Raw genomic sequence first — 18,230 nt, forward strand, 5'->3', positions numbered from 1 at the left:
TAAAAGTAATAAATATTGAATTCGTTGCTTATAATTTGATTTTTTTACTCTTCATTGTAGATAAAAACGGTCATTTGACCTTTAAAATGACGTAAAATTGTACAAAATTCAAACGTAACGTCAGGCGTATTGATTCGTTTTTGACGTTAGTCTTACTATAACGTAGGCAACATTCTTTATACGATATAAAATAATTTTTTTAGCCAATCAGAAAGCGCGTTACAACCAGAATTAAATTATTACCCAAGAAATAAATGTTAGTTACTTAGAATTCACATCTCAGTGTTTAGCTTAAGACCCTGTGATCTTTCCATCCAGTTTACTATATAAGAACGCTCGAATTTTCTCCTATTAATCAATCTTTATTTTGCCTATTTTATAAATACGTATGTAACAAGGCACATGGATTTGGAATAGTCATACAAATTGTCGTCGTCCGTCGCATTGTTTTATTCATACACATTTTATTTGTATCCTTTTTTCCCATAAAATGTGTTTAAAGTTGAATTTAAACTATAGAAGAAATATGGAATCTAATTTATTACCTTAAATTCAGTATTCATTTTCAACAACAGAGGGTTCCCTCCGACCTCTAAACGTATGGTGGCAGGACTATACAAGGTGTACACTCCGTTAAATGACGTCACGGGACCATAGAAATTCGCCAAAGTCAAAAGTAGTTTTGGCGTATTTCCTCCCCCTGTGTCCGACCCGGTCGTATATGGAAGATCGTTAAACCTGATAATTTTTGCAGAGCCACATTTTGACTTCTCAAGTACAACTACTAGTTGATATGAGTCATTTCGGAGTATCTACAAAAACAATTCATCTTCAAGGCAATACATGTACTTATGAATACATATGCATGTACATGTATATATGATTTGTTATCATATCAATACACCATCTTGTTGGACCTTGGTCTTTAATGTGAAAAAAAATAAATAAAATTGAATTGACTTGACAGTCTTTGGAAATAAAAAAAAACGGTGATTAAATATCAACTCAATATTTCAAAACGTGAAGTAACGGCTATGATAAAGGAAGTAACTGTACGATTTATAGATATTACAAGTACATTGTAACTCACGGAGTAAACTATAGAATCGATGGGCACGCTTGTGTCAATGTTCCATGTCACGATATGGTAAGATAACAGCACCAGGATGATTGGTTTGTCAGTTTCTCCTCTTGGACGTATAATTACGTTATACGAATTTCTTTCATAAACTCCGATCACATGGACTTCATAGTTTGGGTTATCGTTCGTGACACAGCTGCGCAACTTGTAGCCGAAATTTAAAGTTTCCACTTTTGCAAGTGCAAATGGCGGGTTCTCTCGAATTATGCAGTTTCCCACTTCAGCTATAATGAAATTGTAAAATATGTCTTTATAATCATTGTCAAAATTGCAAATCTTCCTTAATATACATGTATATTATAGAGTACTGATCATGAAATTAGGATATCATGTCTATTTAGCTACATGTACTTCGTCATTCATCACAGCAAAGACTCAACTACCCATTGTCCTCTGACTGCGTCTCCGCACTACCGTGAAACGAACTCTGGCGGAAGTTTGCAGTAAAGATACCAATGCTAGTAAATCTAAAGTATTAATCTTACAATTATTACAATTACAATTGAATTCTCGTATATGATCATGATGATACTGCTCAACACCTTGCAAAACTACAAACGAAACCGAATTAAGTAAATCAATTTGTCCGGGTAAGAATTCAGTTCAGCAATTCTTTAAAATTTTCAAACTACCTTCAAACACATAATTTAGCAGTGCATGTCCAGGGTATTTACAAATATACATGTAGATACGACGTTTATTTAAGTACTAATATGACGAATGTTTACATCGTTAATTCTGTCAGTGTGGGGAATTATTTCGTGATCAATAAAAAAATTTGAGCAACACTTAGATAACGAACTGACGCCAAATTCAAAAAATAAAAAATAAAATAAAATGGAGCAACTTCCACATATGACCTCAAAATAATTAAACAAATGCCCTCTTATGTAAAATGTTATGACAAAACACATAAAGACATTAACCTTTTTTATTATATTGCTTCAAAAAAACTTTCAGAAGTTAAAACAAAAATAAAAATGAAATTAAGGTTAGTTCAAATTTCCTGTTTGAATATAAATCTATCTTTGTCATGGCAAACCTTTCTCAAATAAACAAAACATGGATATCAGTATCGATATTTGCGTACAACTTGTTATTTATGTTTTTTAAAATCACTATTTTACTTCAGTTATTGAACTTTGTAACAATATTCTTTTAAAAACTCAAACCCTGAGTAGTGAGAATTTTAGACGTACGAGTAAGAGCTTAAAAAACCCAACACAAATTATCTACTTACGGAAACAGTTCTGTGTGTTGTAATACTTGCTGTAGTTGTTACGACCCAATGTACAAATACACACACCGTCTAAACAATCGGCATAGCCACTAAACTGGGTGCATGACAATCGCCCACCAAAGCAAGAAACGCCTTTGTCTGAAATGAAAGAATCGTGCAATTATTACAGTGATGTTATTTCAAAGTCTTATATACGATATCCTGCAGAGCATCTCAAGATGGGTATCTATTTGAGAAACTAAATAGCAAAGTAAAACACGATCAATAAATTAATTAATGTCGACTAAACATAAGTAGTAAATAACCATTACAAGGCAAACCAATATACATAAACAACATAGCAAAATAAAAACTTACAATTTCATCATGGTCTCTTTTATATAGACTACAGCAATGAATATACGATTTAACCCGTTGTGCTTACTTTCAGATAATCCGTGTTCTATATTACACGTACTATAGATGTTTCTACAGTTACTATATTTCATATATACATGAACATGTAAATAACCATAGTATATGGCGTACCAGGACAATACTGTAGATTACAATACTGCTCCTCTGTCCTGTTCTCCCCATCATATAGTCGTGTTCGACTCTGTATTCCTACGTCACACGGCTTCGAACACGCGGACCAGGGCGTCCAATCAGCTACAATGCCAGCTATAGGATGATAAGTACACTTCGATCAAAAACCGGAGAGTGGCATAGCTAGTCTAAGTTTGATACGTCCACCTATAAGGTCCCTAATACTGTGGTTTCATCAATATTCGTTGAATACCAATTTTCGTGGATTTCGTTGTTTAGTTGATCCACGAAATTAATTGTTCATTGAAGTGCAATTTTTATTAACATTGCATTGATAGGGTTATTGGTCACGAATTTACGTATCCTTGAGACTGTGATTTTCACTTAATCCACGAAAATTGATACCCTTGAATATTAATGAAACAACAGTATAGCTTATGTTGAATACAAAAACATTGAAATAAAAGATACTACACCAACTGACATCTATAACTTGTATATTGATATTATTACAAGAAAAAAAAATCTTTCCTAATAAATCAAGACATTTATATTTTTTGTTGATTTCTAACCACTAAATCATTTCGGTGGGCAAAACTGTGATAATTAATTCCCACTCCCCTCCCCGTAAGAAAATGTGTCAGAACAATGAACACTGTTTTAACGGTGTCGTTTTTATTTACTCGTGTCTGAAAAACTATCAAAATTTATGTGAAATTCATATAATTCTGAACCATCGTATAAAGAGGGGCCCCGAGAAAGTAGTTACAGCATATCATTTTTGTACAAGTATTTAACGTTTAGCAAGACATTTCTAATGTATAATCAACCAAAATTTCAGCGTCAATCATAGAATTATACGCAAGATACAGAGCTCACAATTTTGCTATAGTCTGTCCCAGGATATTTATGCTGCACATTTGGACGATTTTTAATAAAAATACACATACCTGTGAAAGAAGTGCAATTGAAATAGTTGAAAGGGATATTTTCCAAGATAATTTCATTGACACATTATCATCTTTCACGCAGAAAAATTCACAGGAAGGAAAACAGATTCCTGACGGAGATTTATAATGGGGAATGTTTACATCTTTTCTCCATTCGGAATACACTCGGAATACATCGCACAATTTTACAACGTTATCATCCGGGCTTGCTGCAATACAAAATCTCCGTAGACATCAAATTTTTTAGCATTGTATTGAAACCTGATCAGCTAACAGGGGCGTTTCGAATGAGAAATCTTGGAAATTTTCCATACTTTTGAATGAACATCGTTTAAACTCTGAGGTATTTATAAATATCATGCAATTAAGCAAAATGTGAATCCAAGATATCTTGGGACAGAGTATAGATTTTTAACTTGGTATTTCCTACTCAGCATCTAAAATGTAAACAAACAAAAAATGGCCTCATATCTGTGTACAAAGCACTGTATCTTGCTTATAATTTGAAGCTTAACACTCAAATATGGTTAGTAAATAGAAATTGTAAACAATTAAACAGAAGAGACATGCATTAAAACAAAGAGCAAAATTTATTTTTCAAAATGAATCATAATATATACCTAGTTCATATTTCCGTCAGTGATATTAAACTCTGTTTGAACTGAATTAACTCTAGAAAATGCTTAGCATCTCAACAAAACACATTGCATGAATCAACCATTACGCAAAAGATCATACCGAATTACCAATAGAATGAATTGTTTTTAGCACTTTGATAATACATTATATTTTGCTTATTTGCGCAGGTAAACAGTCAACTGTCTGATTTTCCGAAGTCTATGTTTGATTTGATACGTAAAAATTACAAAATACAGGCGATTGTTCCCCAGGTTTCAAAGCATAAATAATATGAAAATGAACGAAAATCAAAACATGCTAATATAACACAACCGTCAAATGTGAAAATTGTCAACGCATTGAAATATTTAACCTCAATTTACACAAAATCGGCATCAATGAATCTTGCATGTTTCAAAGATTTCCTTTGCACGCGAACTGTTGCACAACATTTGTCAGCTTTAAACAAAGATCCTACTTTACACCGTCCCGTTTTAGAAGTAGTGTAGTGTTTGTGGACTCATTCCTCGTACGGGCTATCTAATAGTCCGTGACGTCATTACGCGGGAATCTGCACGAGGAGCATTCTACCGCCTGCAGTCAGCGAGGGAAGACGTAGGATAGGTGGTCACATACCACTATTTTTACCCTGTGGTCATTGACCACGCAAGTAGTTCCATTCTAAAAATGTATGTATTATATCAAAAATTCCTAGGGGTACTAAATGGTCGAATTTGGTTCCTTTTATGGCATGGATGGAAAGAAGAAGGTTTGAAAAAAATACAGACAGGAAAAAATTTAGAAAAATTATCTTTACAGGCGCAATAGAAAGGGTGTAAAGAGGCCAATGTTTACACAAATTCCAAAGTGAAAGTGAATTTTTCATGGTATGGGTTATTTTAGGGGCCATATCTCAGTCCCCTCTCGATTGATTTTCCTGTAGTTTGGATATGTTGTTGGACTAGTGTCATTCTATAGGTATGCTGTATTTGAACTCATTTGAGCCGGTGGAATTTTTTATATGATTTATTTTTGTATAAAGGAATAAGAGGGAAAAATAATTGTGGTCTGTGTCCAGGTGCTAGACGAGGCGACTGCCAACTCCAGTAGCAACCCACGGATTATACATGTATTAGTGATAGTGACTGAGAAACACTATAGTATGGAATACCGAACCCGAAGTTATAATCTGATCAAAACACGCATTTCCTTTATTATTATTTTCGTAAACTCATATTTGAAACAGAATTAGGCCATATTTTTTGCAATTTATATTTTCCTTGCCATAAGAATAATCTATGCTAAATAATGTTTAATTTGACTCAGTACTTCTTGAGAAGAAGGTTATTAAAAAGTTTTCTCCGCTTTGAATAAAAATCAGTCTTTCATTTCTGCAATTTATATTTGCCTTCCCATAAGGATGCTTTGTGCCAAATTTGGTTGAAATTGACCAAGCAGTTTTAGAGAAGTTAAAAATGTAAAAAGTTTACAGACGGACGGACGACGGACAAAATGTGATCAGAATAGCTCACTCGAGCTTTCAGCTAAGGTGAGCTAAAAAGTTCCAAAAAAAGATGGACGTGTTTGTATAAAACTAAGAAATATGCATTTTTTAAATTCTGTAAAATTTATCCAAATATTTTGAAGTATTAAAGCTGTAAATCCCCACTTTCCCCCTTTTAAAAGATGGTGATTGACACTGCAATTAACTAGAAAAAATATGATTTAATTCTCTCTAAACGCTATGTGTACTCCAATATCAGCCCGAGGGCCGAAGGCCTGAGGAATGATATTGGTCGAGGGCTGATATGGAAAAGGGTAATATGTATTATTAAATTCATTACATACTTAGTAATAAAATTTAAAAAGCCATCAACTTGACCAAATTGATTTTACATATTATTTGAAAAAAGTCTGTACAAATACGTGTTTTTAATGAAAATATGAGTTGTAATTGTTTTAACAAACGCGTAGCTTCAAACCGGAAATTTCCTCAAAGTTGACTGCTTTTTATTATTTTAATTGCACTTAAAAATGACGACTGTAACAAATGTTTAATTTATTTTTCGTTTGTAAACATGCACAAATGTCCAGGCGAAAAAAAGGCAGAGGAGTTCCGCAAGGGATTGTGATACGGATCCGTATCAGCCCTGTAGGGCTGATAACCTGTTTCAGCCCTGGAGGCCGATACAGATTCTGTGATTACGGGCCGCCAGAAGGCGGTCCGTTATTTGATATACATTCAGATATTGTAACTGCGTGTCTGCGGGATAGTTCTTTTTTTTTTTTATAAAATTATTATCATGCTTATTTTTATGAATTCAAAGTAAATTTGCATGCAGAAATGTGTTTTATGACTTTAAAAAATATTACATATTTTTTGTTTTTCTTGTAAATGTAAAGCAGGTCATAAACTGTTGTGTTAGACGCGTTTTTATCGAAACTATGATCTATTCGGAAAACTTCAGAGTTTTTCATTTCTTTTCAAAACAATGTATCTGGATCGGTAGACGGGACATACTAAAGACCTGAAACATTATTAAAATTTACCATCAAAATTAGTACTGTATAACAACCAACTCGTTTGCTTCTTTGTGATGTGTTTTCAATGTAAACAACCAATGATGATTCATACAACAATCATATTTTTTGTGGCCAATTTGATGCATGCATCAATTAAGTTTTCTTGTGTCATCTGTATCACATGTGCAAAAAACCTGTATTTATTACTAGGTATGTAATAAATCAAGATATTAATAATTCTGCTGATTTCCAACCGTAAACCATTTCAGTTGGCAAAACTATGATACCCACCCATCCCCTTGGTACCAAATGGATCTAATACTAGTAGTCCTGGGCTCAAAAGTAAACTTGTACAGAAATAAACGATTTAGTTTTTTCCTTAACCCCCCCCCCCTCCCCCCAAAAAACAAAATGATGAAATGTCTCTCTCTCTCTCTCTCACATAATAAATATTATTAATATACTTCCATGTTAAATACTGAAATCTGATTGGTTTAGACGTAGTTGATAATCCGTTCTATTACCCTTAGCGTTAGCAACACACTTGGCAACGGGTAACACAACGAATTGTTACATGCGCGGAAATTATGCGCGTACGGTTCACCATATAATTCACATCATTCCTCTACAAAAGCAGTAAAGTTTTCTTTAAAATTTAGACATTCAGTATAATAAAATAAATAGTGCCTGTTTGGGGGGGGGGGGGGGGGGGGGCAAGAGTTGAAATTGACACCAATCAATTTCAATATCAATTTTAACTCTTACCCTCCCAAACACGCACTATTTATATTATGGTGCTGGCGTCAATAACAGCTAACACTATTCCAGACGTCAAATATTTGAACAAACAAAAGAATGATATAGTTAAGGCATACTGTATATATGTACTTCGATGTCAATACTAGACGGTATGGTTTTTACATACAGTTCATGTACATGTGATATGAAGCTTTTCAAATGATCTTGATCAGAAATGATTTTGACCCAACCAGGCTTTCGTATACTAGTAACAAATTATGTTTACAGATCAGCGAACCATTTTAGAAAAAGGATGATGTTGGTATAAAGACAGAAAATAAGTGCTGTATTACTGTTTATAAAATCAGTCCATATCTTTTTGAATATTGAAGCTGTAAAAACACCCGCCCCCTTTTTTTTTGAAAAGAGATGGTGATCGACACTGCCATATACTAATTCACTCTAGATACAAAAACATTCCATTTCTCTCTGAACCTTTATAGCAGGTTATCGTACACCAGACATACATGGTTTAAATTTCCTTTTGTTTTTTTTTGTGTAAACTGTACATGTAACGTTATTATTTATAAACATAAACGTCTAAGAATTATATTTTTTTTTACCAATTTTATTTCATCAATAAAATATTATTCATGGCGGTGATGCAGTTATCCATTTTCAATGATTACTCTTTAGTCAAATAATATTCATTAGTCAAATAATATTTATTGAAGCTTTCATTCAAAATTCATTAAATATGACCTACCTTGATAAGTAAGGATCAAGACAACAGGTAATCCTACATCGTATATACTATACATCTTTTACTATCAAAGAAAGTTTATTCAGTATGAAAGCCCATCAGGGTCCGAAACAAATAAAGTTACTTATTGCACTAGTATTACATGGTTAATACTTAAAGGGGCATATGGTCACGATTTTGGTCAAAATTTATTTTTCCGTCTTAATAATGCTTTAGTAAAGTATTTCTTATAGTCAACCAAAATTTGAGTGTCAGTCGTCGAGTTATAATCGAGATAAAGAGCTTACAATTCTTTGTTATGTAAACAAGGATGGGGCAATGTGTTTGTTTACAATTTGAATGTTGAATACAAAATCCCAGGTTTAGACCTCAAACGACTGTGAAAATCGCTAGCAACTGTTTATTTATATTCAAAACGAATAAGCAGATATAGAAAAATCAGCTGGAAAAAGAACTTTTACCGGTATATTGAACCAATGTAAATACAAGGCACGAGCCTTGTTTACATAAAAGTCAAAAAAATGTTAGTTCTGTAACTCGCCTATAATTCTAAGACTGGCACTCTAATTTTGCTTGATCATAAGAAATGCATTACTAAAGCATTGTCAACAATAAAAATTGGAAAATTTAATTTATTAAGAAATATTTTTTTCATTATCTATATATACATACAAATGCTTGTTTGTCATACCTTAGTGTTAATCAATAAACGATAGATTCAGTAAATATCAAAACCCAAATGAATAGAATTGCGTACAAATTACATACATACAAAGTAAATTTTGAAACAAAACGATGTAAACATTTTGGGTATATACATGTAAGCTGAAAACACAATATTCATATCCACTGAGTATTTTCGTCTCTATGATCGATTGTGATTGATATAGAAACAGACTACTTTAACATTTACACGATCTAGACGTAACCAGTTAAAATTATTAAAAATTACTATTAATAAAATTACTATAAACCAGTCAATTATATGCATAAATATAGGCAACTCTTTTACTTTTAAGAAGTGCTGTCAAAGGCATTTCTTAGCTCTTTATACATGTAAATATCAACTTTAATTCATGTACGTATTAATAATAAAATTTACTAATTAAAATTATTCAATAGTATTAGAAATGACATCGTCGGAACCCCCGTGGGTTCCGACGATGTGAGAATGATTGCTAGTAATTCCTAGCTCTCTGATTGGCTGAAATTCAACATCCTAGAAATAGACCCTTCGTTAAATGAAAATTCGCGTTTCTTAATGTGTTTTTCAATATTACTCCAAACTAAATAAAGGTGATGAGGGTTTCCTCCCTTGATAACATTCAATTCAATATGTCTGTATCAGTCAGTCACAGATAAATATAATATAACAATCATTGCTGTTGTTTTGTTTTGTTTTTGTTTTGTTTAATACGATTATTTATCTATCCTCGAAGAACAATATTCACAATGACCCAAATGGCCCAAACATGCCAAAGAAAATTAACCCCCAAATTGAATAAATGTCAGAATTTCTGTTTCATTTGCATGCTTATTCTATTTGATATACATGTATTTTACCTCATATTATACTTTTTGATCCAACATAAAACGATTACATATACGATATTATACAATTATTGCTGTTTTTTAAGGTTAATACTAGGATTTAGGTATCCGAGAAGTACAATATTCACCGAACCCGTAGGGCGGGGTAAATATTGTACTTCGATGGTAGCTAAATCATAATATTGACCTTGATCTCAAAATCAGCAATACTTGTTTGATTATGTCACGCAGTGATGAATTGATACATACATATCAAATCGAGTTTCATCTCATATGTACATGTATATGAAAGGGGGGTGATTAAAAAAAGAATGATCAAGATCCCGAAACATTTGTCAGCGGCTTTTGCAGAAATCTGCCATGATTTTGGTAATTTTAAGGAAGGAATCTTTTCTGGTTTTCGACTTGTTAAACGTAAATTTGATTAACTGATCATTAAATCAAGATGAAAGGAAATTAAAATAGTATATTTTTCTGTCTTTTTTACGATCATACAACTTGGCATAGAAAAAGTAATCAATGTTTAGAATCTAACAAGGACTATATTTGTGGCGGAATATTGGCGCAGGAAAAGATCACATGTTTCGCAATTCAGAATTGCTGCAGATTAATGGGTCTGTTTTAGCATTTTAAAAACAATAACATTAATGTTGGATTTTTTATGATTATGATAATATGATTTGCCTATCAAATTACATCTTTATAAGCTTTTTTAAGCGCCCATTCGATACATTGATTTGTGTGAAAAAATCACTAAAATCAGTTTTTCTCTCTTATTAAACGGTCAATATATTAGCTTTTCTGTCAATTTATATCTTTCTATAAAGTCTTCGTAATACATAAAAATCAGATTGGTCAATGGAAGCATAAAATATAATCAAAATTTCTTCAAAATTTAAGAAAATTAGAGGAGATGCGGGCTAAGCAATATCAATTTTAGTATAAATATTTATTCCAATTTAGGAGTATAAACTGATAGACATTCTGATATTCTATCAATTCATTGAATCTTCAAATCTTAAATGAATGTCCACATAACAGCAAAGAGCTACATTTAATTTTATCATCCTTTAAGTTGAGGAAAAAGGTAGTGACCTTGACCTGTCCTTTATGCGAAAAAAAAAGGTCAAATTTGATTAAACTAATAGTATACAATTATTTAATGCTTGAGCAGTCAAAAGACCAAAATATTTTTCCCGAGGTGCAGGGAACAGCTCAGTATGATCTATTGCCCGAGGCCAACAGCCGAGGGCAATAGATCATACTGAGCTGTTCCCTGCACCAAGGGAAAAAATTCGGTCTATTGACTGTTCAAGCATTAAATAATTGTTTTATTACCTAATTCCTTTTTTAGTTTTCGGGGTTTACAATTTGCATATTGCAGATCGTTTTCGTGCCATTATGCAATATACTCAGATTTTTTTTCATCTTTTACATGCACAAAACCTGTTGCATGCATTACAACATCTCAATTTAATATTAGTTTACACAAAGAAGGGGGAGTCTTCAACCCATTAGATTTTAAATAGTCCTTAGATAGTCCTTATATAAAGCTTTAAAACTGTTGGATATTTGATACTCCATTTTGATAACATTGAATTTGGTTTCACCAAGTATTAAAAACATCGTCAATATAAAGGAATATACATTCCCTGAGAACTATCGAAAGGCATACCCGCGTTCTGAAATAGGTTGCCGGTCCAATAGATCGCAGTCTATTGACCGGCGGTCTAATAGATCGCAGTCTATTGACCGGCGGTCTAATACATCGAAGTCTATTGACCGGCAGTTCAAAATAGACGCAAATATTTAATTTGTAATAAAACAACAAAATCCCTTTGATTAGGTAATAAAATCATTTGCAAATATGATCCGTTTGACAGTGTCAAAATTTTATGAATTTCTTATTATAAGAAGTATGTTTGATAACGAGAAGACTTCTTCCTTAAACAAACGTGAATGAAATTGATATTTTATGATTAATGCCAATAACCTTCTGCTCCAAATGAATTAAAATGAATAAAAAGGGTTGGCCTATGTCTTATGATAGACGATATACATATTGAAAAATGAGATTAATTGGACCCAACTTGTTAACATATTACTTGATATTGCTCAACAGCCGATCGAAAATTTAGCAATCACGAATAACTTACGTGAAAGATACATGTACGGCTTACAAAAATTGTATTCGTATAATTATACAGTGGCGTAGCTAGACCAGAAACGAAGTGCATGCTAAAATTGGCCGGGGGTGTGGGGCCGCCATGAGGCCCCCAGTGGGTCTAGGACGAAGCCTGGTGGGGGCCCAGGGGGCGAAGGCCCCGGAAGCTCATGAATTCTGACGATTTTTAACACTAACAATCATCGCAGAAATTGAAAGGAATGCTCACTATTTAAGCATATTTTTAAGCATTTATAATTGTTTTGGTTATAGTTTAGGCATAAAATAAAATCACCTAACTTATTAAAAGCTTATTAAAAGAAGAAAACACTTTTGACGCTTGTTTTAGACCCACTCAAATCTTTTATTCTTAAGTTCATTTTCACCTAGTTTATGCTAATGAATAAAGCTGTGATATCTATGGGGGAAATTAAAAGGATGTGCTTTATTAGGTACATGCATTGTGTACTGTTCTTTAAGTATTATAATAATTATGATACTGTAAGACAACATTGCGTGTCTATATTTGGTACTTAAGACGTCTTTGTTTAGCATTTATTCCGGATAAAGTAGGATTGGGTGACGGAAACCGGTTGAAGGGATAGCTAAGTATGTACCTTAATACTTGAATTCTTTTTTTTCTTTTTTTTTTTTTTTTTACTGAGTTTCTTCCTTTTCCCCCCAAATGATGTGCATGCTCAGGCATATAAGCATACATGGTAGCTACGCCACTGTTATATGAAGGAAAATGGTATAAATACACTGGAATGAATATCACGTGACACGCTTGGTACATTCGGTGTCTTCCCACTTAGCCAACATTTTGAGAATATATAGGTAAAATTCAGGTAGATCTGTGTTGGTTAAGTGGTTATGGGGTGCAGGTAGATAACAAAGAACTTTAATTACAGGTAAATTGTAGTCTGCTTTCAGATAAAAGTAGGGGAATTAAATATTTGTTACAGTAAAATTAATATGGATTGAGCTTCTTTTCATTTTAAAGTAATTCAGATGAAAGTGGGGGAATAAAATATTTGTTGCAGTAAAATTAATATAAATTGAGCTTATTTAAAAAAAAAGTTATTTAGTTGAAAATATAATTTACAGATCGCCCTTACTTTGTGACTTTAATTGTGATAATGCTTTGTTTACTAGTACAGTGTATCTTTATCACATTTTGAATTAATTTTTTAAGTTGGCTCAACTTTAACATAACCTTAAACAATGATGCAGGTATATAAAAATCAAAGCTGTAAATCCAATTTCATTTTTTCTTCCTTATTTTCCTTATGCTCTAATGTATTATCGAATTCCGAAATATCCAATCTACACAATATAAAGTCAATAAAACGCAAAAATGCTTGGCTAAAACTTGATGGAAATTATGACACAGAGATTTTAATTAAATATTTTCCTGCACTGATCAATTTAAAATATCCAAAATCAGGGACATATAAACTAACCATGCTAAAATCAAATCAAAATGGCCAATGGAAAACAGTTAATATTTCATAGTTTTCATGCTTGTGGTTTTGTAAATTACTTAGCATAATCATACATGCCTTTCTATATAGCATATATTCATTAAAAACTTCAGACCGATATCAGTTGCGTAATTATACATTCAATTTAAGTAATTAATAATTATGAACCATAACTGTTCTTGTCTAATGCATGTACAGATGTTGGTTGATAGATACTATGTTAAAGTGTGCCATATTTTGTATTATACGGCACACTTGTACATGAATTAACTATAATACATGTAAATAAAATACTTACTTATAGTCTGTTCCAAGTTATTGCTTCCATCACTTTATGATGATTTTAACAAATATACACATACCTGTGAAAGAAACACAGTTGAAATCGATGAAAGGGAATATATCCAAGATGTCTTCAATGAACAATAATTATTATCATTTTTCACTCATAAAAGTTCACAGGAACGAAAACTTTCTTAATGAGATGGGAAATATTTACATCTTTTCTCCATTCGGAAGTACTTGGGATACCTCGCGCATTTTTTCAACGTTTTCATCCGGGCTTATTAATGGCTGATGCAATGCAAAATCCCCGTAGACTTTCTATTTTTAGATGTGTATTGCAACCTAAAGAGGCAGAGGGGGCGTTTCAAAACAGATAATCTGAACATTTTTCATATTAGTGGCTGAACGTAGTTTGAGCACAAAGGTATTTTTGATTATCGAAATGTCAAGCAAAAAAGTGGTGGATGCAAAAGCTCGGGACAGAGTATCTATACTACTATATTAAAATAATAGACTCGAATTTTTAGTCTTTAATACCGAGAAATCGGAAGAATACTGTCTTTTGTTTTATATATTTTAAACATCTTTGGTACTTGAAGATTACCAATTTGTTTTTATTTTTTCTCAGTTAAGCTTCGCTAATTAATAATCAACGAAAATTCCTCAAAAAATCCCGGAAATCACCTGGATTTTTTGGATTTTACAATCTTGCACTTGCGCAATACATTCACAATAACGGGATCTTTAGTTTATATTTGTTTCCACAATATCACATCTGCCTGAATAAACTCAGAAATGATAATACAAATACGGGTAAATTTTCATTGGACTTTTGCTATATATTTTGTTCATATAAATTAATGATTTCTTATGAGAGAAAGTATAAAATAACAAATATACATTTCAACTAAGCACTTACTTTCATCTTCGTGATGACAAAAAATATTTGATTACATGCAAAAATGTTACATTATATTTGTTAGGAGAGTGAAGATAGAATATGTTTTATCGTAAAAATGAATAATGTCCTACAGACCCAGTTTTACAAAGAATATACGATTACGTGTACGTTGGTGAAAAGGTGTTGAGTTCTTCCATTCTATGGATTAAAATTTTTAGTTGAAAGGTATTTGCAGTCTCAAAAAGGTTTGTTGTGATGTATTTGACTGTTATTTTCAAGGCAACATCATTCATTAACTTTCTCCAAAATCGTTCCAGAGCGATTCTGCAATTTTCTGCTACTTTACGGGTATAAGTAAGGGAGGGGCTTTTCCCGAGACACAGTTACTAGGTTATTCAAACTAAGGAACGTGTAGTGAAATTAATAGCATTATTGTAGGCTTAAAGCTTGGTTATGTAAATGTCAATAATAAGGTGTATCGATGTACCTATTTCTAAATGTTCGATATGCAATGTCAACCCGTGCACGCACGGGTCAAAGTCTAGTAGTATGTAATTATCTTAAAGAGAATTGCTGATTTGTTTTATTTGAGTTATTCTGGTTTTTGTTAAATCTATTTTTTCCAATAATTGGCAAAACTAAACAGGAAAAATGCCCACATGTGTGCAACATGTGTTAAAACATATATTTTACATATATATTTTACACATGTGGACATTTTTCCTGTGTAAGGATTTCTTTTAAAATCAATAAGAGTAACATCTAAACATTTGAATAACGTAATCTAATGTAGATCCACGTTTCAATTAGTATTACTAGCAGTTTTCATTTTAAATCAGAATTACTTTACTACGCGATTATATTTATTAAAATTTATTAATTTTAAACATGCTTTTGTTTATTTGTGTTCATCAAATTATTCCTTTATTTAAAGGGATTTAGACACGATTTTAGATTGAATTTTATTCTCTATTTTTTATGTATAAAATGGTTTACTAGCTCATTTTGAATGATTGGCCAAAATATGAATGTTAGAATTCATATTATAAGAGAGATACAGAGGTAAGAATTCATTGTTATGTAAACAAAGCTCGAGACTTATATTTGTTTACAAATAATGTAAAGTATGGAATTACCATTTCTTTAACAAAATGACTCGTGGTAAACAAGGTAAACTGATTCAATGTGTTAATAAATAATATCATTAACAGAAGAAAACAACATTTGATTGAAACTTATACCAATAAAACACATATGTAAACGATAAACAGAATATCTTGCTTATAACTCAATATTTGACTTTTTTTATATACCCATATTAACCATTCTAAACATTAAAAATGGAAAAATAAAATTTAAAATTTTTAACTCAAACCGTGTCTAAGTCCCTTTAAAGCCATTTTCTCGTGATAAAAAATACATTTACACGCGATAACAGACTATAGCCTGCTGATCACTCAGGAGTAAAAATCAATATGTAGGCCAGGTGGGAATTGAGAATTTCAGAATGTTGGCTAAGTGAGAATAACGAGTGCACATTAGGGAAACATCAACCGTTTCTAATGGGACAAGTCAAATGGATTTTTGCATCTTTTGAAAAATTACATATTTAAGCGCAGTGAAGTATATTTTTCTCTTCGCATGTGTAGATAGATTTTCAATTTATAAAATACATTGATTAGCCTAATGAGAAAATGAATCTAACTGCGCTCGTGTATTTTAAAGGCTTTCAAAAATGTAGGCCATTGCTAGTCTAACATTGTACCCCTACCACAAATAAAGGAGTTTATTATATGATTAATGAATTTAAACGTTCTAGAAAACTTAAATTCACATGCACGTGACCTTCGAGGTGAATATTTTACTTTAAAATCAATTCTGTTATAAGAATTGTATTGGATAAAACATGTATTCTATGAGGTAACAAACACACATGAATATTTTTATCCTCATTATACAGTGGCTGATTCAGTTTTTTGTGGGGTTTTTTGTTGTTGTTGTTTTTTTTTTTTTTTGTACTCTATACTATATAACCTTTCTGAGTGTATGACAAAAATATGGAGCTCAGACCCACTCTATGAAAGAAAAGGCATTGAAGTTATATATATAGTATAAATTACACCATTTGGAGGTTTTGAATACGCTAGTTTAAATCAACCTATTGCATGTATTAAAAATATTTAAGGGCTACAAACCGATGTTACGTTAAATATACATTGTTTTTAATTATTTTTTAAAAAAGTATCAGATTTAATATTTTAATTTTGCAGCATCTAATCATTCCTCATATGGGCATTTTACACGTCTTATTCACCCAGCTTCTTTAAAAAAAAATTAAGTTAAACTACTGAGTCAATGAATGAAATTAAAATTTATTAAAATTGTATAATTTTCATATTTTTATCATTACTGAAAAATTGTTCTCTATATACTTTTTTGGTCGGTAGGCCGAGTTCGTGATAGGCCGTGATCCGATAGGCCGACCTAGTCATGGGCCGAGTATGAACATGGTCCGACTTCTCCAGTGACCAATACACATGGTAATTAACGATAGTCTAGACGGGTGGTCCGGGGATCATAAGTCCGTGCATGCTACCTGAGCTAGTGATGACATTTATGGTCATCATTTACGGTATTGATTTAGCATATATAGAACGGACCTGAAACCTTGCTTGTACATGTACATGCAAGCAAATCTATAAAATTGTTTTTTATTTAAAAATGAACATTTGGCATTCAGTTATGCATTTCACTAGTATCGAGAAATCTAAAAACAGACACTTTGTAGGGGGGGGGGGGGCGTTAGAAAAAATATACGCTAGAATATTTCAAGTTAAAACCTAAAACAAACAGCTTTTACCCCCATGTAAGGGCACAACTGTCCACTGGAAGAATCCATTCGACAGTGAGTGTCTGGCCTTTATGCTTTCCAGGGGCGGATCCAGGATTTGAAAGTAGAGGGGGTGTCTGGATTCTGCAGATTTTGTAGAATGAAGTCTTCATATTTTGTGATATTTCTTCCCTTAAAAAAATAAAATCATTTACAATTATTAGAGGTTTGTAGATTTAAGACCAGTAGTAATCCCATCAAAATACTCTACCCCCCCCCCCCCCGGAAGCTCCTGTATTCTACAGATTTTGTAGGGTAAAAATGAAGTCTTCATATTTAGACTTTTGGGATATTTCTTCTCGTTATTATACTAAAAAGTAATAAAATTATTTACACTTTTTCAAGGATTGTAGATTTAGGACCTGCGTAGTAATTCCATCAGAACCCTATGCCTTACAGAAATATAAGAATTTAATCATTTCCTTTCACCCCCCCCCCCCCCGGAATGGCTGTA

The 18,230-nt window shown here is 32.3% G+C and overlaps 1 protein-coding gene across 2 annotated transcripts in view; it reads right to left on the minus strand.

Moving 5' to 3' along the window:
- Nucleotides 1–8,599, minus strand: part of LOC109617207 (uncharacterized) — a 46,068-nt gene extending 37,469 nt beyond the window's left edge. For both annotated transcript variants that reach the window (XM_034445446.2, XM_034445448.2), the window contains exons 1-5: nucleotides 8,505–8,599; nucleotides 2,910–3,044; nucleotides 2,382–2,519; nucleotides 1,091–1,365; nucleotides 546–812 (exon numbers count right to left, since the gene is read on the minus strand). In XM_034445446.2, the coding sequence (XP_034301337.2) occupies nucleotides 546–812; nucleotides 1,091–1,365; nucleotides 2,382–2,519; nucleotides 2,910–3,044; nucleotides 8,505–8,559 (870 nt within the window). In that variant the 5' untranslated portion in view covers nucleotides 8,560–8,599. The remainder of the gene's footprint in view (nucleotides 1–545; nucleotides 813–1,090; nucleotides 1,366–2,381; nucleotides 2,520–2,909; nucleotides 3,045–8,504) is intronic.
- Between the last annotated feature and the right edge of the window lie 9,631 nt (nucleotides 8,600–18,230).

Source organism: Magallana gigas, chromosome 2, assembly GCF_963853765.1.
Source record: "Magallana gigas chromosome 2, xbMagGiga1.1, whole genome shotgun sequence".
Taxonomy (NCBI): domain Eukaryota; kingdom Metazoa; phylum Mollusca; class Bivalvia; order Ostreida; family Ostreidae; genus Magallana; species Magallana gigas.